The sequence below is a fragment of the Delphinus delphis genome, chromosome 6 (genome assembly GCF_949987515.2).
Source record: "Delphinus delphis chromosome 6, mDelDel1.2, whole genome shotgun sequence".
NCBI classification, from domain to species: domain Eukaryota; kingdom Metazoa; phylum Chordata; class Mammalia; order Artiodactyla; family Delphinidae; genus Delphinus; species Delphinus delphis.
The window spans coordinates 62191133-62215351 of record NC_082688.1 but is presented as its reverse complement, the minus strand read 5'-3'; the positions used below and the strand labels follow the sequence as shown (position 1 = coordinate 62215351).

General features: G+C 38.2%; 1 protein-coding gene across 1 annotated transcript in view; it reads right to left on the bottom strand.

Moving 5' to 3' along the window:
• Positions 1-4481: 4481 nt before the first annotated feature.
• LURAP1L (leucine rich adaptor protein 1 like) overlaps positions 4482-24219 on the bottom strand; it is a 45543-nt gene continuing 25805 nt past the window's right edge. Inside the window, exon 2 of the mRNA XM_060014747.1 lies at positions 4482-5578. Within this exon, the coding sequence (XP_059870730.1) occupies positions 5204-5578 (375 nt within the window). The 3' untranslated portion in view covers positions 4482-5203. The remainder of the gene's footprint in view (positions 5579-24219) is intronic.

Below are 24219 nucleotides of genomic sequence, written 5' to 3'. Positions count from 1 at the left end.
GAAGGCACTCAGAAAACTAATAATTGCTTTAGTCAAAAAAAAATTTATTTTGTGTCTAGTGTAAGACACTTTAGAGGAAAATTAGAGGGTGTGGCTCTGTCATGGAGCGCTCAGTAGGAAAGTCCCAAATGACTTTCTTTGGAAGCATTCAGCATCCTGGATTAGGAAGCAGTCTCTAAGGATATGTCTGCCTGTTCATGCAGCCACTCAGTCACCCATTCCCTCATTCATTCATTCATTCGACAAATACTTGTTGAGTCCTCACTTTATCCAGGTGATTTCATAGGACTGGTCATACATACTGCAGCCCCGTGTGTGTGTGTGTGTGTGTGTGTGTGTGTGTGTGTGTGTGTGTGTGTGTGTGTGTGTGTGTATGCGCGCGCGCGCGCATGCACGTGTCTCGGGGAGTAATAGGAGTCTGGAAGCATATGGTGGTGGACAAAACACAGGTCTTGTTCTCAAAGACCTTACATTCTAGTGTGGGGAAGCAGAGAGTACATGCAAAAATTATGTATCAAGTGATGATATGAGGAGAAATAAACCAGGGTAAGGGCAGCATGTTCCAGGTGTGCTATGTAAGGAGTCCTCTTGCCATTTGGTTGGAGACCAAAAAGAACTGGGGAATCAAAACTTAAGAACATTCAGGAGATGAACATTTCAGAAAGAGGAAATGGGAAGTGCAAAGATTCTGAGGTAAGGACTTGCATAGACTTTGAGATCGGACGCGCAGGCTCAGCGGCCATGGCTCACGGGCCCAGCCGCTCCGCGGCATGTGGGATTTTCCTGGACTGGGGCACGAACCCGTGTCCCCTGCATCGGCAGGCGGACTCTCAACCACTGTGCCACCAGGGAAGCGCAGACTTTGAGATTTTTAAAGAATAGTAAAGATGTAAATGAGGCTCACAATGAGAGAGGGTGGAGAATGGTATGAGATGAAGTCAGACAGGTAGAAAGATTACAGATTGCATAGGATTTTGTAGTCTGTGCTAAAGAGTTAGTTTATGCTTAGAGATGGAAGTACATTAAAGGGTTGGTACAGAGGCTGGCAAAAAATCTGACTTGTTTCTTAAAAGATTACTGTTTGCTATGTTGAATATTAACTGTGGGAAAGTAAGGGTGGAAGCCAGGAAACAAGACAGGGCTATTGAAATAGTCCCAGGAAGAAGTGACACTGACTCGATTAGAGTGGTAACAGGGGTACTATGAAAATCTATAGCTCATTCTGGATATATTTCTAAGGTAGAACACATATGATTTACATGACAGATTGGATATGGTAGATATGGTGTGAGAGAGAGCACTTAAGAAATGACTTCAAGGATTTGGGCTGAGCATTTGATAATTAGAGCCATCCTTCACCGAACTGGGGAAGATTACAGAACAAGAGCAAAATTTCAATTTTGGTTATGTTTAGATTGAGATGCTTATCAGACATCAAGTAGAGATGCCGTGGGGTCAGATAGATGCAGGAGGCTAGAGTGCAGGGGAGAGACTGAGCCTAGAGATATACTTTGAGGAATCTCAGCCTGTAGATGACATTTAAAGCTGTGGAACTGGATGAAATGCCCAGGGGAATAATTTCAGAAAAGAAGTGGTACCAGAATTGAACCAAGAGACACTCTTGTGTGTGGAGGTCAGGAGTATGAAGAGAAGCCGCAACAGAGTTATGCTAACAAGCAGGCAGTGGGGAATGAGGGAATCCAAGAGAGAGGGATGCCTTGGAAGCCAAATGAGACAGTCTTTCAAGAAAGCAGTGATCGGGGCTTCCCTGGTGGCGCAGTGGTTAAGAATCTGCCTGCCAGTGCAGGGGACATGGGTTCGAGCCCTGGCCTGGGAGGATCCCACATGCCCACGGAGCAACCAAGCCCATGCGCCACAACTACTGAACCTGCGCTCTAGAGCCCGTGAGCCACAACTACTGAAACCTGTGCACCTAGAGCCCGTGCTCCGCAATAAGAGAAGCCACTGCAATGAGAAGCCCGCGCACTGCAACGAAGAGTAGCCATCTCTCGCCACAGCTAGAGAAGGCCCGCGTGCAGCAACAAAGACCCAACGCAGCCAAAAAATAAAGAAATAAAATAAGAAAAAAAAAAGAAAGAAAGCAGTGATCAAATGTGTCAACTGCTGCTGAGATATCAATGAGATGAGGACCTCAAAATAACCATTTATTTGGGCATCATGGTGGTGATTGTATTTTGATGGGATTGGGGATCAAAATGCCTGATTGACATTATTCGCGGAGCTCCAAGTGTCTTTACAATTCACCCGGCAGCAAAGGATCATATTGCATTTCTAAAGGTTGGCAAATACCTAGAACTTGATGCTATGCAATTTGGGGCTGACATAGTATAAATACTGAAGTTTCTTTGAAGTTAAGACTTCTAAGTTGGTTATTTTGAGTTCCTTTATTTTCAAAACTCCAAAAATGTAATAGCTTTAAATTGTCTAAATTCCTTACCTCCAATTATCTTATCCTCTCCCCAGTATAAAACAGACAAGTCCATAAAACGGAGAGGTTACTGCAGCTGAGGAAAATTCCATTTTTCTGGGAGAACACAACTCAGTGCAGGCAGAATAGTTTGAAGGCACTTCAACTTTTTACCCCATTTCCTCGTGGTACTGACAGAGATCAAATATCAAACGCTCCAGGTCATAGATTTGTTATGGGAATTTTTTAGTTGAAAATGCATTCATTCTCTTGAGACCAATGAATATGTCAATAATTAGTGTTTAGTTGCATATTCCCCTCCTCTTAGTAAAATCAACTATCAAAACATTGTTGGCTTATATGTTACTCCATATGTCTAAATTATAGACTCTATATTTGGTATCTTTTGCAAAAAAAAAATAGGAATAGCTGTAAAGCACATGCAACAGTGAAATTTATAGAGCCAAAAAAAAAGTTCTCAGGTGTTCTTCCAATGTTCATTATAGGTCCCTTAAAATAAGATGCATAAATGAAAACTATTCTACACATTTCATTCATGCTTGTTCATTTCCTTTGTATAGGGAAGAAATTTATAGCGGGCGTAGGCTGGACAGATAGCAGGGGAAGCTGATTGGTAAAAGGAGGGTGTGAAAGAAATTGGCCGGATTGAATTTACAATCTGAAACAGTGATCTGAGGACAGAAATCATCTTTCCTGTGCCTGGCTTGTTCTAGACAAATCTCAGGGTTTGAAGAGGTTAGAATTTAGCCTCGAAGCCTCGTGTAGTCTTGCTGTCTGCTCACTTCTCTCCTGTTGGAAATGTTCTCCTTGCAGTGCTATAGACATACAGTTACATATGTCATTACCCTCTGTTTGAAATTCTTCAGTCTTGGTTCTAAGGATGTTTTATCTACTAGATCATAATGCATGCTCTTGGATTTTAATATGGTAAAAAAAAAACCTGTGCTACAAATTGCTTGGCTTAATTCCAGATTAAAACTAAACAAATAAAATAGGCAACCCACCAGCCTTTACTAAGTTTAAAATGAAAGCAAGTAGAAAGGGGGAAATAGATGAGGAATAGCTGGCATGTGGCCAACTCCCTGATTTACCTATAAGCACATCACTGACTGGACATGTGATTTCAAGAAAGCGCTCAAAAAGCTCATATTCAAAAATGTAGGTCCTACTGATTTGGAAGAAAAATGATTGCTCACTTTATTTTTGTCAGGGGTTAAATTTGCATTCTCATCCATACGTTATTATTTTACTACTATAGGTACCAAGTTTTACTGTTAGAATAAGACAGGTTCATGTTTAAGTGCCAGCTTTGACACTTACTGGGAGATTTGACCCAGTTACCTACTTTCTACGTGTTTCATTTTCCTCAAACACAGAACGAAGACAATCCTGACATCATGAGGTTGTTGTTGATGAGGATTTTATCAGCAATTTATGAAAAAAGGACTACTGTAAAAAACCTACAGGGTCTATATTAATTGGAAATTGAATAATATATAACCTGGAAAGAACAAATTTGACAAGTATGCAATACGTATAATAAAGGAAATCTGGGGGAAATCATTTCTTGAGTATAGGCATTTTAAAGTTACAAGTAGAAAGACTTTTTGATTCATATTGTCAAGTGTTCAGTGCAGAAACCTATATCATTACAAAGAACAGCTTGAAATCTCAATAAGATTAACTCACTAGGAATCATCAAGGTAAAAGAAATGTAGAGGATTAATAATATTACATCAAAACTAAATGTTCAGTACGAGTGATATTTTCAGATGTCATTTCAGAAAATTAAGAGATTATTTACCCATCCCAGGATGAAAGGATCTATTAGACTATTAGACTTCTTAAGGGAATAGTGATTCTACTTCCCACTCTGTCCATCCATCCATCCATCCATCCATCCATCCATCCATCCATCCATCCATTCATCCATTGTGTGCATCTATGTCTTTATATATCCTAGAATTGTAAAATGCATGCAGTAAGCATCAACAAAATCTAAAATACAATTAAATTTAGGGCACCTTAACCTCTAATCACCTCCATACCTAATCTCAATTATTCTTTGAAATTTGGGAGAATCATATATATAATTACACGACTTAGTCTACAGCTTGAGTTAGAATCACTGATGACAAAATGCTGATCTATGAACAGCAAATTTAACTGAACAGATTGCACAGAGTTGGGGCTTCCAAGTGATTGTAATGAGAAGTGTGTGACTAACAGTATTGTTGACTTCACGCTAGGACATTGTGGCCGAGAAATAATGCCTAGCTTTGTCCCGAGCATTTTGTTCAACCTAAAATACAAACAGTAATAAACCTCAGCGTCTTCTGGAAAATGAATCTCTGAAACATTTAAGAATGCAAGCAACAAAATTAGTTACTATCAGACTTTGGTTTATTGTAAAATTTAGCAAAGTTTATCTTGTAATCCCTGACCCCTTGCCCTGAAAACAGAAGCAAAAACATAATTATTGCTTATTCTTTTCCCCCTACCTTATTTGTGCCACTGTGAAAGAAGGGAGAAAAATCACTGTAATAAATAAAAATAGAGACGTAAGAGAGACAAAGATTAATCAGTCCAGGTGAGAAATACTAGGAGCAACAGAAATACCATCAAGCCGTCCAAAATAAGCTTCTTTTTAAAAGGTTGTCATATTTTTAAAAAATCACACCAAAAATATAGCAGCGGAGAAGAAGGATAAATACAAGTTAATTGCACACCAATCCCATGCAAAAAACTGGGTCATTAGCCAAAGCAGTAGTATTCAGAATCCAATTTGGGACGCTTGTGCAGTGCATGTGAGTCCCCTATGACTGAGTTGTCACTGAACTGGTCCAAGTCTGACGGGGTCTGATGGCCTGGGACATCGTCTGCCAAAGTGTCCAGGTAGCTCCCCACGGAGATGCCATCGAGCCCGTCGCTGCCATCATGGAGGCTGTTGTAGCTGCCATATAAGGAAGTGCTCTGACTCTCCAGTAAGCTGCACAGGCTGCCACTGAGACTGCTGCCTCGGCTGGTGATGGTGGCTTTCTCTTCAATCATCCACTTGATGGACTCAATGCTCTCGTTAATGAGGAGCAACTGGCGCATGAGCCTGCCGTCTGTGGCTCTGAGGTTAACCTACGGAGGACAAGGAGAGAGGAGAGACCTGCCAGTTACTCTGTGTTCTTGAAAGACCCAAAAGGCATTTAAATTCTGTCTTCTGCAGTCCATGATTTTAAATCCATAGAATAAAATACAAATTCACTTGAGTGCAGGATCTTTTTGAAAACTGCTGACAAATGGTAGACGTCTTAATCAAAGAATTCACTTCCTGTCAGCCCCATCAGGCGCCAAAAGCACGTAAAACTCCAACTGCATCCCTGACCCTGACCAAGCTGCCTGGAAGTAACCTATTGAATGGCAGATTCTGTCAAGAATCTTGTTCTCTCTCTGGCCAGATTAATAGTTTATCCATGTTAATTGAGAACATGTGTGTGGACATTGAGAGGTGGGGAGAAGAGGAATGTATAAATTAAGGAATCATCATCGTCATTGCAGCAGCTCCTATTTTTTGAGTGATGATGTGGCAAGCACCATTACAAAACCTAACACTCATTACATTATAACAGTAACCCTGTGCCGTAGGTATTATTATTTTTATCCCCATTTTTTAGATGAAGAAACTGAAATCTAGAAAAAAGAAGTTCAGAGTACAGAAAAGGTCTGCACTTTTTATTTATTTATTTATTTTTGCGGTACGCGGGCCTCTCACTGCCGTGGCCTCTCCCGTTGCGGAGCACAGGCTCTGGACGCGCAGGCTCAGTGGCCATGGCTCACGGGCCCAGCCGCTCCACAGCATGTGGGATCTTCCCAGACCGGTGCACGAACCCGTGTCCCCTGCACCGGCAGGCGGACTCTCAACCACTGTGCCACCAGGGAAGCCCCAAGGTCTGCACTTTTTATGATTACATTGACAAATATATAATGCTGAATAATGCTTTTATTTTTAAGAACCAAAGTGTTTTAATATTCCCTGAATCCAGAAGTGTGCTGATAAACGAGGCCAATCCACTCTACACAATGAATGTACAGATGTTTTCCGTAGATCTGATTATTTCCTTCAAATTTGTCTAGGGAAGTCCCAATCAAAATTGGATATGAGACTCTGGGGAGGTTCTAGAACTCCCCATAGTGCTTTCTAGGTGTATAGTGTTTTTGATGGTCTTAAGTTACTTCAGAGAAATCTGTCTTCTCAGCCACAAAGCAGAATTTCTTTGTAGGCCCTACAGTTCAATGGGAATATATGTTAACATCAAGGGTGTGGTTCTGGGGAAGGTGGGGAAAGGGAGGCTGCAAGAAGTCTCATGATAGCCCTTGTTCTTGTTGGAACTGCAGAAATAAGGCTCCTACAAAAATGCCAGGGCCTGGACAGGGAGGCAGAGACAAATTTGGCCACCAGAGGTCCTAGTCACACTCATTATGGTTTGAAAGGGATTCCAGTTTCTTCTGTTGGGGTCTTTAACCCAAGAGGCTGGACTTTGCTAATTCTCTCTTTAAGACCCAGGACTAATTCAGATTTGTGGGTTTCTAGAATTCTCAAAGGCACTCAGTCGTGAGTGACTCAAGCCATAAGGGAGAAAGAAGCCTATTGTCTTCAGATGTATGCATTCATATTGTAAAAATATTTCCTGGGTAGGAGTTAATCTGTAACTGAAGGGGAACTTTGGATTGAGTGAATATGATAAACAGATATTGGGACAGATGGAATTTCTACAGTGACTTCAAAGATGTAAGATTATAGGTTGAAATGTGTGTGCATGTGTATGCACACACATACGTATGTATAAATATAAAAAACATGACATACAATTTAAGAACCCTTAATTTTGCAAGGATATTAAATAAAGTAACTTGGGTGACTGCCTTGTCTTCTCTGAGAAATGCACCAAAAATGCATAGGCGGTCAGCAATGACAATCATTTCTCTCTGAGGTATTCATGAGCAGAACTTAGTAAGTCTTGAGATGCTTTTCTATTTGTGGTGGTGTCTCAATGACCTTGCAGTAATGTTGTGTGGGGGCAGGATGTTTTTTTGGCAATCTTCATATTCAAATACTCCCCATACTCCATGAGTCATCAAGATACTGTTCAAATTACAAGCAATACAACCCATATGTACAAATCATCCACAATTTGCTTACATCCACTAAGGAGCCTAGAAAATAAATTGGAGCCGTAGTCTTACAAAATTCTTCAGTTAGTCATCTGTAGCTGATAAAACTTGCTGTGCCCATTGTAGGCGTGGTGCAACAGAGGTGTGACCATTTCCCGACAGCTCCGCAAACGAAACACAGCTGCATTTGTTCACATCCCCACCCTGTCCTGTGAAATTGTTCCCACACGTGCCCAGCTCTGGGCGTGTTCCTTGTTACTCCCCTCACTTGAAATACTTGACTCTCTTGCTGTCCAGATCCTCCCCTTTCTTGAGGTCCTACTTCTCCCATCAAGCACCACTTGCTGATTCTAGCCTCTTCTGCTGGCCCGCTTAACCTCTCAGTCCTTTTAGTTTGTATCTAACAGTATACCTTAATTTTGTACACTTATGTTGCTACCTATGATTGTGTCTTCTCACTGGTTCTTCAGGTAAGCTTTCAGTTCCTTAAAGAAGCTGTGTCTTACATTTTGTACATCTCTTAAGGTCTGTCTTAAGCATGGATTGCTTTTTTTTTTTTGGAAATAGTCATAATTTTAGGATCTGAGAAAGTTCAGCTCTTGAGACAACAATAATACACATTCCCAGCAACTGTATCAACTGGGGGTTAAAACATACTTAGGATAGTTTTTTTCCAGCAGTTTTTGTCTGAGCTAAACAGCGGCTGCATCACATAAAAATTGTTCAGTTTTGTTGAGCAATATGAATGAGAGGGGAGTAGACGCTGAAGTAACAAAAGCTTCCTTTGACCATGAATGATTTATTGAAATTAAAAAAATTATTTTCTTCTGAAAGCAAACATTCACAGGCCATTGAACCACTGTTAGGGGAAAAATGACAAAAGCAAGTCACTTAGAACGTGTTGATCTGGCTGGTAATGATTACAGACTTAACTGTGTCTAACCCTGTGTCCTCCTGGGGAGAGAGTAAACAGCTTCCCACCGTGGGAGCCCACGGCTGGCTTCCTGCCCATTACCTGGCGCTCCAGGCCACTTCACACTGCTTTCTCCTGGAACTAACGTGCGATTATGCTACTGCGGATGAACCTTCAAAGTAGGAACAGTTCACCACAGGACTAAATCACAGTGTGGCTTCTGTCTCCAGTAGCTGCCCTGCCTTTCCTCACTGTTAGTATGTCAGTCCTTAGGAAGTCTGGCCATCCATTAAAAAGACGGTAGACTTGCCTCTTGGGCAGAAATATGTGTGGTTTTCTCACTTGAGGTCATATAAGATCCCAGGGCTTTACTCTGAAGATATTGGGAGTTGGGAGGCCCTCCTCATTGTCTGAGGTTAAGTGACTCCTCCTTGGAGAGCGCCTGTCTGATCAATCATGGTATCCAGTCTCCACGCTTAGTTGTACACAACATTTCTATGTTTTTATGTTCTCTCATAATACTTATGACTAGTGGAAATCATCTTGCTTATTATTGTTTATTATTTTCTGTATCCCACATGAGCTTGTAAGCATCACAGTGAAGGGGACTTGGTCTGTCCTGTTCACCACTCTGTGCCCAAGACCTACAAGAGTGCTTGACACATAGTAGGTATACAATTCGTATTTGTCCAAGGGCTGAATGATTGCTTCAGGTTGAACCATCTGTCAGGAATGCCCCTCCCTTGGGTTTTGCTGTGATATGATACTTGAAGGGAAAGAATAAGGTAACTTCAGGAAAGAGCTTTGCAGTATTGAAGCAAATCCAGCATGAAATCCCATTCCCATTCATTCACAGAATTCAAACACTGAATAACTGGGGCAAGGTTATTCCTAGCTTAAATGTACAGATCACAAGATAGTATCTCTGAAAGGAAGTGGACTTCATGGGGTGAATCACACTCCAAACATTACTCTGTTTGTTCCGAGGTAATAACTGATACTAGCACAGCACAGTTGTTCTGTGAACACTTGGTGAAAAAAGTTAAAGGGAACAAACAAATAGAACATTACCAAAAAAATTTGTTTGGAAGGTTTTCATTCATTGATCCAAAGAAATGTCAATGTCCTTTCCTGTTTTCCTCTTCACTTGTCCACTTTGGCCATTACAGTTATTGCAATGCAATCCATCTTTGTACTTCATAAGTCTCTCATGCTTTAGGACTGTATCCTAACAGGTCTCTCAACTCTAGACTGAATGAAGCCTGAAGTTTCATACCATTTTTGAACAAGCAATGAACTGGGTCTAGGGTAGAAATTGAAATGGGGGGTCTTGCAAGAGCAAATATTCTTTTTTTTTTTAATTGGAGTAAAATCGCTTTACAATGTTGTTAGTCTCTGCTGTACAGTGAAATGAATCAGCTATATGTATACCTGTATCCCCGTCCTCTTGGACCTCCCTCCCGAGCTGAGCTCCCTGTGCTATATAGCAGGTTCCCACTGCTATCTATATTACACATGGTAGTGTACTTATGTCAAACCTAATCTCCCAATTCGTCCCACCCTCCCCTTACCCCTCTGTGTCCACATGTCCGTTCTCTACATCTGTGTCTCTATTCCTACCCTACAAATAGGTTCATCTGTACCATTTTTCTAGATTCCACATATATGCGTTAGTATACGATATTTGTTTTTCTCTTTCTGGCTTACTTCACTTTGTATGACAGACTCAGGGTCCATCCACATCTCTACAAATGACCCAATTTCATTCCTTTTTATGGCTGAGTAATATTCCATTGTATATATGTACCACCTCTTCTTTATCCATTCATCTATCATTGGACATTTAGGTTGTTTCCATGTCCCGGCTATTGTAAATAGTGCTGCAATGAACATTGGGTTACATGTGTCCTTTTGAGTTATGGTTTTCTCAGGGTATATGCCCAGTACTTTGGGATTGCTGGGTCATATGGTAGTTCTATGTTTAGTTTTTTAAGGAACCTCCATACTGTTCTCCATAGTGGCTGCATCAATTTACATTTCCACCAACAGTGCAAAAGGGTTCCCTTTTCTCCACACCCTCTCCGGCATTTATTGTTTGTAGATTTTGTGATGATGGCCATTCTGACTGGTGTAAGGTGATACTCATTGTAGTTTTGATTTGCATTTCTCTAATAATTAGTGATGTTGAGCATCTTTTCATGGGCCTCTTGGCCATCTGTATGTCTTCTTTGGTGAAATGTCTATTTAGGTCTTCTGCCCAATTTTTAATTGGATTGTTTTTTTGATATTGAGCTCTGTGAGCTGTTTGTATATTTTGGAGATTAATCCTTTGCTGCTTTGTTTGCAAATATTTTCTCCCATTCTGAGTGTTGTTTTTTCATCTTGTTTATGGTTTCCTTTGCTCTGCAAAAGCTTTGAAGTTTCATTAGGACCCGTTTGTTTATTTCTGTTTTTATTTTCATTACTCTAGGAGGTGGGTCAGAAAAGATCTTGCAAATATTCTTAATAATAAACTTTTCCAGATCTATGTTTTTGTCCAGACTATCATTTTAATACTGCAAGAATACAAAGGTTATGAATTGGCTCAGTGGAATCCAAGAAAGAGAGAAGGTGGTCACATTTTCATTTAATCAGGGAGTTGCCAACTAAGTTGACTTCTTTGGTGATGGTGTGAGGAACACAGGACAGGGCTCTGGCCTGCCACTGCCACCGTCTACCTGTTGACCTTTGGGCAAGGTGGCTTGGTATATACAACTTTTGTATACATGAAGAAGAATCCTGGGGGTTTATTCTGAGCTCCAGTGAGCCACAGGATCCAGTGAACGTAGGAAAGCAGTCTGTGAACAAAGACTAATTTCTGCCCACTAATGAAGATTTAATTCAACTGAGGAGTCCACCTGTCACTTTTGTTTGCCTTTTATATTGAGGTTTCATTGAAAATGTTATTTGCTAAGAAGATTCTGTAGATCAGATTGTCTCAGGATTACTCTTCATTCTAACATAGTCTCTGATTGTCATTCCTGTGGCCATTTGATTACAAAATTGTTTCTACGACTAGAGAACCATGCAAGCTCTACAGGAGACAGACCAGTCAATTTGCTGCTCCATCTCTGGCAAATTACTTAGCTAGTAAAAAACTCACGGCTAAAGTTTGAGCTCTCCATGTGAATTTTAATCACCTTATCAGAAATTGTGTGGTAACAGTAATTTTAGCTTTTGCCATTTGAGTTTCACTAAAAATCGTATTTGTGTCTGCTCCAGGATAAACATACATATCATCTTCAATAGGTCTGTATATTAACGGAAATGTGCACATGAGCTGCTGGATGTATCTGCCAAATAGGGATGTTGCTCCCTCCACCTTGTCATCGTGCAGGCTTGCACAGCGCCGTGTGTTCATCTCTCTCACAAAGCTCTCCTGCGCCATTTTTATCCTTTTATTTATGGGAATTGACTAATCAGATGAAAGCAAGCCATCTCCCAGTTATAAATCCCTACTCTAAAATCCACAGTATCCATGACCCAAATCCCAAATGTCCAGAAAGCTGTTACATGAATTAGAAGAAAGACTACTTTGCAAGCAAGTTCATAATCATGCACATGAAGAAAGGAAAATAAATAAGATTTACCTTGTAATGTGATGCTCTAATCCTAGTGTGCAAGTAGAAGAAACCAATCGGCATTTTTTTTCAAATTTGTAGTTAGGGGGAAGCCTCTTTTCTAGCCATATTTATTTCTAAATATACAAAAAAAAAAATTCAAAAGCATCTATGTGTACTCATTTAAAGAGCTTTTGTAAAGGTGCTTAGAATATTGTTTTTCCAGCAGTTTATCCCAGTTTATCTGGATATTCCCTTTATATAACCTCCTCATGTCTAAATTTGCTCCCTCTTCACATTTGCCAAATTCTCATCCTCAGTTTGATGAATACAGAAGATTTTCTGCCTACTCATCCTTAAAATTTCCAGCAGTTTTATTAATAGCTGTAATTCTAAAGCACTCCTCTAACTGTTCTCTCAGAGGACCCATAAGGATATCACTGTCTCTTTACAGTCTGAGAAGACACTCTACAGTATTTGCACCCACTGCTTTTGGTTTAGAATGCTTTAGGAGAAGAGCCTGTAGCATTTACAAGTCAGTGTTATTCTGCCAAAGCTTTCCTCTGCCTTCTTAGCCAGTTCAAAATTTACAACAGAATTTGTTTTGAACTGGGCAACAAAGGATTCCATTTTTATATCAGTCGGCTTCGTCTTCCTCCATTTGAGTTGTTTTTATGTGGAGTTGAACATTAACTAAAACAGTTCACTTTTTTCTTTAAAACCTCACAGAAGAGTAATTTCCCCAAAGACTAAATTACTACATAAAAACACTATCATCAGCACAGCTGACCGGTTGATGTTGTTTTGATAAATTAGAAAGTTGCATCTGGTTTATTTGAAAGGGGCACGTGTGACTCCCCTGAATCTTGAACATAAATTCCTGCCACCAGGCCTGCTCATGAGATCTGTATAGTGTCTGCTGGCGAGTCCTCTGATTACCAAAGTAAGACAGAGAGCTTTTCAGCCTTATTCGGTCAGGTTTTAGGTCCAGTTGATACTTAGATGCCTATGACGTCATTTCCTTTTCCATATCCTAGTACAGTGAAAATTGTTTTCCTGAGAGCTTTTAATATGTATACGCAAAGTGTAATTTTGGCTAATGTAAGAGACTGTAAATCACCTGAGCTGAAATGCATTTGGAATGATGTCACTAAAACATGGACTCCCCACATTTGTAGCAGAACACAGACCAGCCAAGAAGTGTTTCCACTAACTTATAATAAATGTTCTCTCTGCATGTGCATTTTTTTAATTTAGAACTTAAAATGATATTTTTACATGGAAGACTAGGATATGGTAATGTACCCCTCTGTGATTTGTAGTGGCCATGTTTCCCTTGGGAGGGAAGGAGACAGGGTGGTGTGCTGGTAGATGTTGAATAATTGGCTCCCTGGCAAAACTATGCACACACGTACACACACACAAACATGCATACATGCATGTAGTAGAAACTGTTCTGATACAAAAGATGTGTAGCACACTCTTCACAAATAACACTAAAATATACAGTACCTTTTATTATAAATTCCATATACTGTAACTAATTGATTCTCAGACTGTTTTTGTTCATTTTTGTTGAATTCTTGTATGTACAGCAACTTGTGGTTTCAGTTTCAACCGTAATTTAACAAATAGAATTGATCCCAATCCACCTACTCTTTTCTAAATAGTTTTCATCCTTAAATCTGATACGTGATCTGTTGTTAAAGTATTTTTCACCCTAGTACAAATTATATTCATTAAACTGAAGCCTGTTTCAGCCTTAGCACGAGTTACGTCTGAACTTTACTGGTTTGTCAGTGATGGGAGCAATTTTGCTGAACCGGATAATAGTTTTTGACTGCATGAAGAGTATTTACCAATTTTTTTTGTGTTATTGATAATGTAATAGCTAAGGACATGACACACTTTTAAGCTGAATCTGTAGTATTAACATTTCCCTGTCTTGAGGACAATCAGCAAAATTAAGTCAAGTTCTGATTTATAGCATTTTCCAATTTCTGTGCTGTAAATACTCCTACCATGGCCAGTTTCAAGCTACCAATGTGATGTCACCAAACAGGGTTCGTAAGAGATGCTCGGTAGTACAGCATTATGTAGTGTGAAAACCCTGTAGATACAACAGATGTTTTAAATAACCTAAAAAAAAGATTAAACGTAAAGTGTAGAAAATAATTACAAAGTGATGATTTTGAGTATCTGTTACCTTTGTTTTTTCATATAAATTATTAATTTGTAGGTTTATATACATACTTTAAGTTTTAATTGTGACTGTGGTTAAAAACTAGTATGTAAAACTACTAAAAATTTAACAAACATCTCCCACACCCAAGTAGGAGTCGGCTCCAGTCTACCAGTGAAGGTATAGAATAGAGGCTTTCCCTAATCTACTATGTTTGTGATAAGTAGATTTAGAGATTTTTCATTTTTCCCCTTAGGCCATTTTTTAATGGAGGATTACAAGCTCAATGGAATTTTATCTTTTCCCCTAAGAAGAATTTGAGGGAGATATAAAATATTTATACCAAAGTTATTAGTGTTTTTTTATGGAAAGGTTTCAAATACTGAATGTAGATTATTCTTTAAGCATCATTGAGATATAAAATGTATTTGGAAAGGGAATAATCAAGATGCCTAAAACTCACTTAAGTATTTGCATTTCTATATTATAATTTTTGATAGTTTATTTCTAAAATATGCTGTGAACTTCTCTATCTTGGTAAACAGGAGGAAGTAGACCCAAGCAGAATCAAGTAGTAAGAGGCCACCACCATAAACAGAGTATTTCTAATTCAGAATTATTCAGCAGTGCACTTAAGGGCTGTTGAGGGAATAGGGCATTAGTCCTTTTTCCCCATGGTCCTGAACATCCCTACGCGTACAAATGCTCAATCTTCTCTTTCAGTAATTACTGGATATTGATATTAGATCTGTTTGTCACAGTCCTTTTGCTCCCTTTTTCTTCCTCAGTCCCTCAACTCTTTCTGATCTGCTATCTGCAGCCCAGTAGTCCTTCAGGAACCCTACATTTTTTTCCTTTTTCTTGAGTATGAGAGAACTGAGTTGCAAGGAAAATTAATCTTTGCAATTGTTAGAAAGTAACATTCACCAGTGAGTAAAATTAAGTGAGGAAGCAGCCTCTGCAACAGAATAAAGCGCCTGGCCCTTGCTCCTTAGAGCAGTGCTTCTTGACATATGGATCACCTTGGAATCCTGTTAAAATTCAGATTCTCTTCACTAGTTCTGTGATCCTGCGTTTCTAACAAGTTCCCAGTGGATGCCAGTACAGGTGGGCAGCCTCTAAGATATCTCCCAATAAACCCCCTCTCTCCTGGGATCTACACCCTTGTGTAGTTCCCTGCCCTTGAGTGCAGACTGGACCTACTGACTAGTTTCTCAGGAATAGAATATGGCAAAGATGATGGGATGTCACTTCTGAGAAAAGGTTACAAAAATACTGTGCTTTCTGTCTTGGGTATACTCTCCCACTTGCTCTGAGGAGAGCCATCTGCCAGGCTGTGAACTGTCCTATTGTGAGATCTCCATGGTAAGGAACTGATATCTCAGGACAACAGCTAGCAAGGCGCTAGGGCTGCCATGTGCTACTGGCTATGTGAGTGAGCTTGGAAGCAGATGCTCCCTGAATAGGGCCTTGATGTGACAGCAGCCCCAACTGACGTGCTGATTGCAGACTTGGAAGAGACCCTAATCCAGAGTCACTCAGTTTATCTGTGCCCAGACTTCTGACTCATAGAAACTGTGAGATAACACGTTTGTTGTTTACCTTGTTAAGTTTTGGAGTATTTGTTATGCAGTGGGGATAACTAATACACCAATGCTGTTGGTATATGGGTTACACTATGAGTAGCAAGGATCTAGATATCTTTCTACTTGTGGATAATTTTGAATGATAGATGCTGGACCACCATGTCTGTGGAATGCTACACTATTGATACATTGTTTTATATTTTGAAAAAGGTAAAAAATTGAGTAACTAGTTAAATGTTTATTGATGAAGACAAGAAATGTTCAAGGGACTCAAGGTCTTCATTGAGGCACCATCTGTATCTCCCATAGGACCACCTTTCTTCTCCCTAAGAAAAGATGGCTTATTACCCTCAAGGAGAAATGACAAATGATATCTCTGGTATTTAGTGACACAGATGATGCTTTCAATAGATACCACTTATAAATAATACTCCTTATAATTTGATGGTCATAAAATGGAGGGTATAAGATAATAAATGTAAATAATAACATTCAGATATAGTTTAAGAAATTAGAATACACTAAGATTATACTAATATCTTTGAATTTCCAATATTGACAAATTGACTAAATTACACTCTTGCTTTTCAAAATTCTTCATTTAATTCGAAGAATTCACTTTAATTTGGCCTCACTAGGAGAAAGGAAGGAGGAGATTAGGTTAAGGATAAAACCTGTATTTACTGAGTGCCTCCTACGAGCCAGACTTGTATTTCCTATATTAACCCATTTTCTTTAGAAAGGGCCTTCTGTAGAATGGTCCTTTTGCATAGGAAGTGTAACTGAGGCGCTGGCATTTTTTTAGAACCATTCATTTTTTTACGTAATGTTGATAATTTGGTAATATTTGGAATATTTCACTTTGTGATGAAGATTAGTTTTCTTTTCTTTTTCATATGATGCCTAAACACTGACTAAATATTTTCATTTGGGAAAATTTGGGTGGGGCTCTCCAGATGACACAAGTTGGAGCAGTGATCTCACACCCTGAAGAGCGGCCAGTGAGAAACACCTGCCATATTCCAACATCCGTTGATCATACGCTGACTTTTTTTTATCGAGTGATTTTGTCTCATTTAAAAAAAAAAAAGAACAGCTTTAGGGATATTAGTAAACATATCTGTCATTGATTAACTGCTACTTATATACCATACCTTAAATATTAACTTATCTAATACATTTAATGTCATTCACAACAAATCTGGGAAGCTGATGATTATTCTCATTGTGGTTCCAATCTGATACATAAAGAGCTTGCAAGTTACCACTCCTATCTTCCCAACAAGAAAGAAACTTAAACTGAAAATCAACAACTTTTCTTAGATCCCTCAGAGACTTGATGTCACAGGGTAAACTGCTGTCCCCAGGAGACAAAGAGGTGGCTACAGAGGATCATAGCTAACCGAAAACAGATGCCCAGAAGCAGGAGGCCCATCTGGAGCCAGTTATCAGTAGGAAGACTTAAAGTTGTTAATTGATGAGTGCTGGAGATTCAGTGTGGACTACCTTGAGAGTTAAAAACTTCAGGGAGAGCCCCACACTTTCATGAGTTTTTCCTCCTGCAACCCCACCAGGTTCTCACTAACCCCGATGCTGCTGGCACAGACAGGGGGAAAGTGAGCCCTCTCAAATATGCCCAGAGCTCTCCGTTCTCCTGCACAAGGCCTGCTGTCAAGGGAAACGGTTTTACCAGAGCCTCACTGATTGGGGTTTTACCAAAGCCTAACTAACCTGGGGGAAGGGAAATGCCCAACTCAGGCTCCGGAAAAGACTGAGACCTAATCATGGACTACAGAATGCCTCTCCTTCCCTACACCTAACATCACATCGAAAGGGCTTCTGCATAAGAAAAGGGATTACAGCTAAAAGTACTACAGGCCTCAGGCTCTATTTAAGGAGTCTCTAGGAAAACCCAAAGACAACAGAATAGACATAAAAAAGATCCTAGAGGAAATATTATTCTCTGATAACTACAGCTACAGCATACAGTAAACACAATCTAACTCTTAGTCAGATAAATATAAAACCTCACATCAAAGACCTATTTATCCCAGTTCCTTTTATATCATATACAGCTTTCAGCCAGGAATTATAAGACATGCTAAAACGCAAAAAAGTCTGAAGAGATAGAGCAAGCATCAGAACCAGACTCAGATATGGCACACATTTTGGAATTCTTAGACTGGGAATTTAAAATAACTATGATTAATACGCTAAGGGATCTAATGAAGAAAGGCAACATGCAAGGACAGGTGGGTAATGTGAGCAGAGAGATAATTTGCAGAAAGGATCAAAAGGAAATGCTATAAGTCAAAAACACTAAAATATAAGTGAAGAATGCTTTTGATGAATGTATCAGTAGACTGGACACAGCCAAGGAAAGGATCAGTGAGCTCAAGTTTAAATGTCTCTTCAGTGATGTGCTGGGGCATAACCTAAGAGGCCTCCCAAAGCATAATTTAACTATCTATGGGGAGATACCTTTGTGTGACCCATAATTTACTAATTTGGCCCAGATTTATGAAGTTGTAAGTTGACTTGTAGATTTGTGTTTGGAAGACATGAAAATGATTTCTGTCCAGTGAAAAAAAATAAATCTCAAAGTTATGGTTTTACTGTCCCACTCCACATTAAACAGTTTTGTCTCTAACCAAATAATTTCATATGTCTTTCCTGAGAAAATATATAAACTTTTCCTCTCTTTTGGACCAGCTATATCATCTTGATGCTTCTCTCATTAAATGAGCTAAATAAATCTTCAACACGTGCTCCCTCTGTTTGTACGAGAGCCATATTTCCAACTACTTAATAATTACACTTTGATAGGGTTGGAGGTTGCCGTCAAGATGCCTAGTGTGCTCACCTGCTGGAACTAGTTAAACAGAGTTGCCCAGGAAGTGGCCTCTGGAGTGAAATCACAAATAGCAATTGAACTTTATCTTCTCTGACTCAGTTTTCTTCTGACTTGGTGCTTTTTATTCTGGTTTGTTTGCTTCGTTGTTGTTGTTCTGGATTTTTGGCTAATCGTTTTGCTTAACTTACTGTTTAGGTAATATCCACTTCCACAACTGGGTACTGAACTCTCCTGTATAAAAAATATGTGTGAAATAGCCAATTCCAAGGGCTTGGGTACTGAACCCCTAGGCCACTCAAGGTCATATAATCTATAAATTATTCCCTATTTGGGGTAGCTCTAATTGGCAATCTGGTTTCATGATGTGTTCACTTGGGGATCTCTATTAGGATGATGGGAATCTATTCTCTGTTGGGTGAGAGATGGCAAGGAATATGGTTAGTCGTTCTATACTGTTTGTTTGTCTTTTGGTGTGCTCAAATCCATGTATAAAATATTATTTCCCTTGATTAGTAGAGTAACTCTTTGAGAATGTGTGCTTTGCATTTTCTAGTGCCCTGTGTCTGGGGTGGTAGAACTAAAGTTTCAAGTCCTGTTGGTGGCTGTTTAATTGAGAAAAACCTTTTACTGCTCACCGATAAGAAAATGAAATATTTCCCTACTTCTAGAGTATACTAATAAATTATAAAGTCTCTTAGGCAAAAAGAGAATTTTCTAATTAGAGACATAATAAATACTTGCAAAATTTTAATATTCCCAGAATTTCAAGAAAATAAAAAAAATCGAACTGTAGTATATTGAATGCACTGACATGTTAAGGAAAAAAAAATCCTCACAGTGTTATCGCAGAAGCATCAAAGTGAATCTTCAGACATGAATTGGTTTGGTAATTTTAGGTTATAATCACAGAATACCTTTTCCTTTTTTCAGCTTTTTTCAGTATGGAGACTAAACATACAATTTTATTTTATTTTTTAAGATTTGGATTTATTTTCTAATGAAGAGACCAGTTAATACTAAATTCCTAAATTTCTTATACTGGTTTACTGTGAGATAAGCTAATGTTTCTTCCATATACTGAGATTAAAAAAACGTGCAATTACGTATTCAACTATATTGCATTATAACTCAATCTTTTTGATTCAACTGTAATTATGTTCTGTACTGTGTCAGTTTAAACATAATTTGCAAGATATTTATTAATTTTAGAACTTTAATATAAATCAAGTTAATAACCAAAAATCTATGGATATCTAATTTCTAAGGAAAATAGAATATTGAAACATGGGACACCAATTTGTTATGTATATCTTTGCTTTTAATTTTAACAGTAATAACGTGACTATATCTTTGGGTCATTTTAATGAACATATTTTTCCATCTACAAAAGTGTTAAAGGTATGCCTTTGGCTGTGGAGATCTTACAGTGTAGTGGTGTAAGCTTTGCTGGTCTCCTAAAATGCTTATGTATGACAGACAGTGATTACTTTCCATTTTTTCTCCGAACGAATAGTAAGTTTGATTAAAAATTATGGCTTATATGTGTTGTTGAGATTAAACTAGAAATAAACATGGCAAAGAACTATAACTAAATGTTTTTGCTTATCAAAGAGGAGAGTATTTGTGTTCTCAGTTAATACGGTTTGTTCCAGAATGTGAAAGGAGATAGTAAAGAACAGAGCTTGAATTGAAATAGAAACTCAGTAAATATGCCAACAAATCCAAACTATATTTGCCTTGAATGATCATATCTACAAAGAATGATTCTGGAAGAAAAGCAATAAAATGTGTCAAAATGTTGGTAAAATTTGCTCAGTTTTGATGGATTAATTAGGAGATAAATTTTTTAAAATCTAAATCTTTATTAGAAGAAAAAAACATAGGTTTAAAACAATGAATAACAACAAATTTCATTAAATATTAAACAGTTTAGTTATCAAAGATATTTAGACAATATGTTAGGAGACAATTTTATAAAGGAGTTTGTGGATAAATTACTACTATTATTAATGCAAAGCTAGAACTTGTTTTTTTTTTTCCCTCTGTTGGAATGAAAAACTGGTGTAGAAGAATTTAGTTTGCTCTTAACAAGAGGAAGTAAAAGGTTATTCTTCTGTGTAATCTGCCCAGATAGCAGAGATTCCTTATCTAACCTGAAAAGTTTCCATTCTTTGTGTTGACTTTGGCATGTCCTTGATTAAAAAAAAAAAAAAAAAAGTTGCTTAAAGAGTTATTGAGTGACTTAAAAATTGTGTTGTATTCTTAACTCCAAACTATGACCATTCATTATTTCCAGGCACATATGCTTGTGTTTTAATCAAACAACTAAATCTATTCTAATAATACTTTAACCCTTTTAATTTTACCTTCTCAAGATAAGACCCCAAATTCAGGGGTGAATTTTTTATATATCTTTTACACCCAAGCTAGTCTTTAGGGTCTCTGCAAAGGCACCCATTTGCTAGACAGCAGCCACAGCAAATGACTGGACACGCCTGTGTTCTTTATTTCCAATGGCTTTCTCTCTCTGATTATCTGTGATTCAGCATATATCTAGTACTGTGATGATCCAGTGCTCATAATCTTATTGAGCCCTTTCCATTTTCTGCAGATAGCTTAATGATGCCTCTGGCACTGAAGATTATCAATAACTAAACTTATATGCTTCTATCTTTAGTCTTCTAGAAATTAAAGTGTTTAAACTGCCCCTTTGCATGATACCATCTTAAAAAATTACTGTGTTTGATTTATTTTAAATGAACTTATTTAGCCCTTTAAATGACATTGCCTCAAAAACTATATTTATTTTTCCAATTTAGTATTCTCCTAGAATTTTACTCTAATTAGATGATTTCACCTGGATGTGTAAGAGTTTGCTCTTCTTTGAATGTGATGTAGTTTGTCATGTTTATATCTACACTGATCTATTTCTGTGTAGATGTATTCTCTATTTCTATTTCTGTATGTTTAAAAACATACAATGCTTTTAAAACAGAGGTGATGGCTGACTTATTATTTATTTATATCAATGATGTCCTGTGACTCAGTTACCCACTGATGGGGTAGTTTGTTGAGAACAACAAGGAAACCTAAAACCTTGATTCTAGTTTTGGTTCCATTAGTAACTTAACCTATGACTTGTAATAAGTCACCTAATCTTCCAATGCCTACATTTTCCTGTTGTTAGGTAAGAATATTGGAGATTATCTTTAAGATTCCTTCCAGGCCTAAAATGTCTTGATTCTCCAAAATATCACATTACTAGTATATGATCAATATACAGTTTGCAAAGAAAAGTGAAATTTCCCCCATGTGTCCAATAGAACACTGTTGGAATGATCCCAGAGTTTGATTCTGGGACATGACTGCATTGGTAGAAAGAGTTTACACATGATTAAGGGATCTTATAAGGCAGAGAATTTTTCAAAACATGGCAGAAACAGATATAGTGATAACAATCAAAGGCAAAGACAAATGACAAAGAAGTGGTAAGCAGGGACTCCTCCAGTGCAATGGGTCTATCCTATCCATTAATCCTAGTTTCTGACTGGGATTATTAGTATTCAATCCATGGCAAATCAACAAAGGTATGTTGAATGAAGAAACGGGTGCGGGAGAAGAATAACTGATCCATATGTATATGGTAATGTAGCAGAGAATAAGTATGGATTAATTTTCTTTGGGAAAAGACCTATGTCAGTTGCATAATGATGAACAAGATGAATTTGGATAGAGAGAGATGAATATGGGTGGCTTATGTCAAGAACGACATTGTAATTTGAGCCTGTAATGAAGAAAATAGGCAAAGACTAGAGATGTAAAAGTTCACTTCCTGATCAGGGAAGTGGCAAGCCAACCAGAGGTGCCGAGGATCAAGAATGTTTTTGGAGGTGAAGGTGAGAATGTAATTTGGAGGCATGTCATGGAGAGTGTGGAGTGCTGAGCAAGGGTAAGAAATGCTGTGAGAGTCCATGCTGTAGAAAAGCTCACCGTATTGTCTTAAACAGAAGCTCTTGATTAGGATATCACCACACTGCTATGCTGCGGGTTACTGACTCTAAGCTGCCCTCAGAAGAGCTTCACGGGGCTTCATTAGTATCTCAGGCCTATTTTCAGTGTGGACAAAATTTTGCTAATTGCAACAACAAAAGATATTAAAGAAAACAATTTGGCTGTGTAGAGACTTTAGCTAAGGACTAGAGCTTAGACTGACACCAGGCCACCTTTATCTTGTGCATCTTTTTCTAGAGTTTTGCCAAACTGTAAATAACCTACTACTTCACGCTCCTGAATCCAAAGTGATAGATTCTTTCTTAGGAGGAATCGGGCTGAGCATTCAGAAAACGTCTATTTGTATATGGGAAGCAAGGCTGTTTTCCATTTTTTAATCCGGAGCAAAGATGTGGGTAAAATGCTTTTCAAGCATATGACACAGAAAGGCCCAGAGGTCTTGACTCCAAATTCTTATTCTGATCTCCCATTTCCTCCCCATAAACGCAGTCTTACTGTTCTTAAAATTCTCATGACAAATATGTTCTTCCTCTTGAGTTTTGGCTTCCTATTTAGGGACATACTTAAATTTCTCTGAAGTCTATGTTTATGCTGCCTTTTTTTTTTTTTTAATGAACACAAAGGAGGTTTGTTACATGCCTTGCAACTTAATTGCTAAACACACTTTATGTTTTAAATGAGTGCATTTAAAAAAGTTCTTAAGGCAAGATTTCCTTTTTAAATTGTATCCTTATAGCAGTTTAAGAAGTTAATGTAGTAATAATTTCTTTAAATGAATGATGATTTGAGAATCTCGTTTTCCTTAAGAAAAACAAATAGCCTGGTGCTCCATTCTGTGGAACAAGGATATAGATTCCTAAGATATATGGTGATTCCTGATTCATTTCACTCTGAGCAACTTGCTTGACAGCTTTAGCCATCTTTAATATACTTAACCACTTTCAAAATAATATCTCATGCTACTTCAGAGAGATGCAGCTAGACTCAGTTCATTATGGTTTGTGGAGTGGTTAGATGTTCTTGGATAAAAGGTACTATGTGGAATTGCAGTATGATTATCATAATTAGGAGATCTCATTCTCAGCTTTTGCAACTCATGGGAAAATATTTTTGTACCAAGGCTAAGAATTTGTTCTGTATCATTATGTAAAAGGCCTAAATATTTTCAGTTGCTTTTGCACCTTAACTTTATGCTTAGTCAAAATTAAGAGGTATCAGTTTCTGTTTAAGCTTGTCAAGAAAAGACTACCATCCAGACACTATTTCTTTTTCACTGTGAAAACTACAAAGTTATTCGACGTTCAGATAATCTTAACAGAATCTTTCTCATACATTGGTAATATCACTTTACAGAAACACTTTACCTAACCGTTTTCTCTAAATAAACTAAGGAACAATAGATTTTTTTTTGTTTTATTTTGTTTTTTCCTTTTTGATTCAGTATATTTGGGCATTTCTTTGC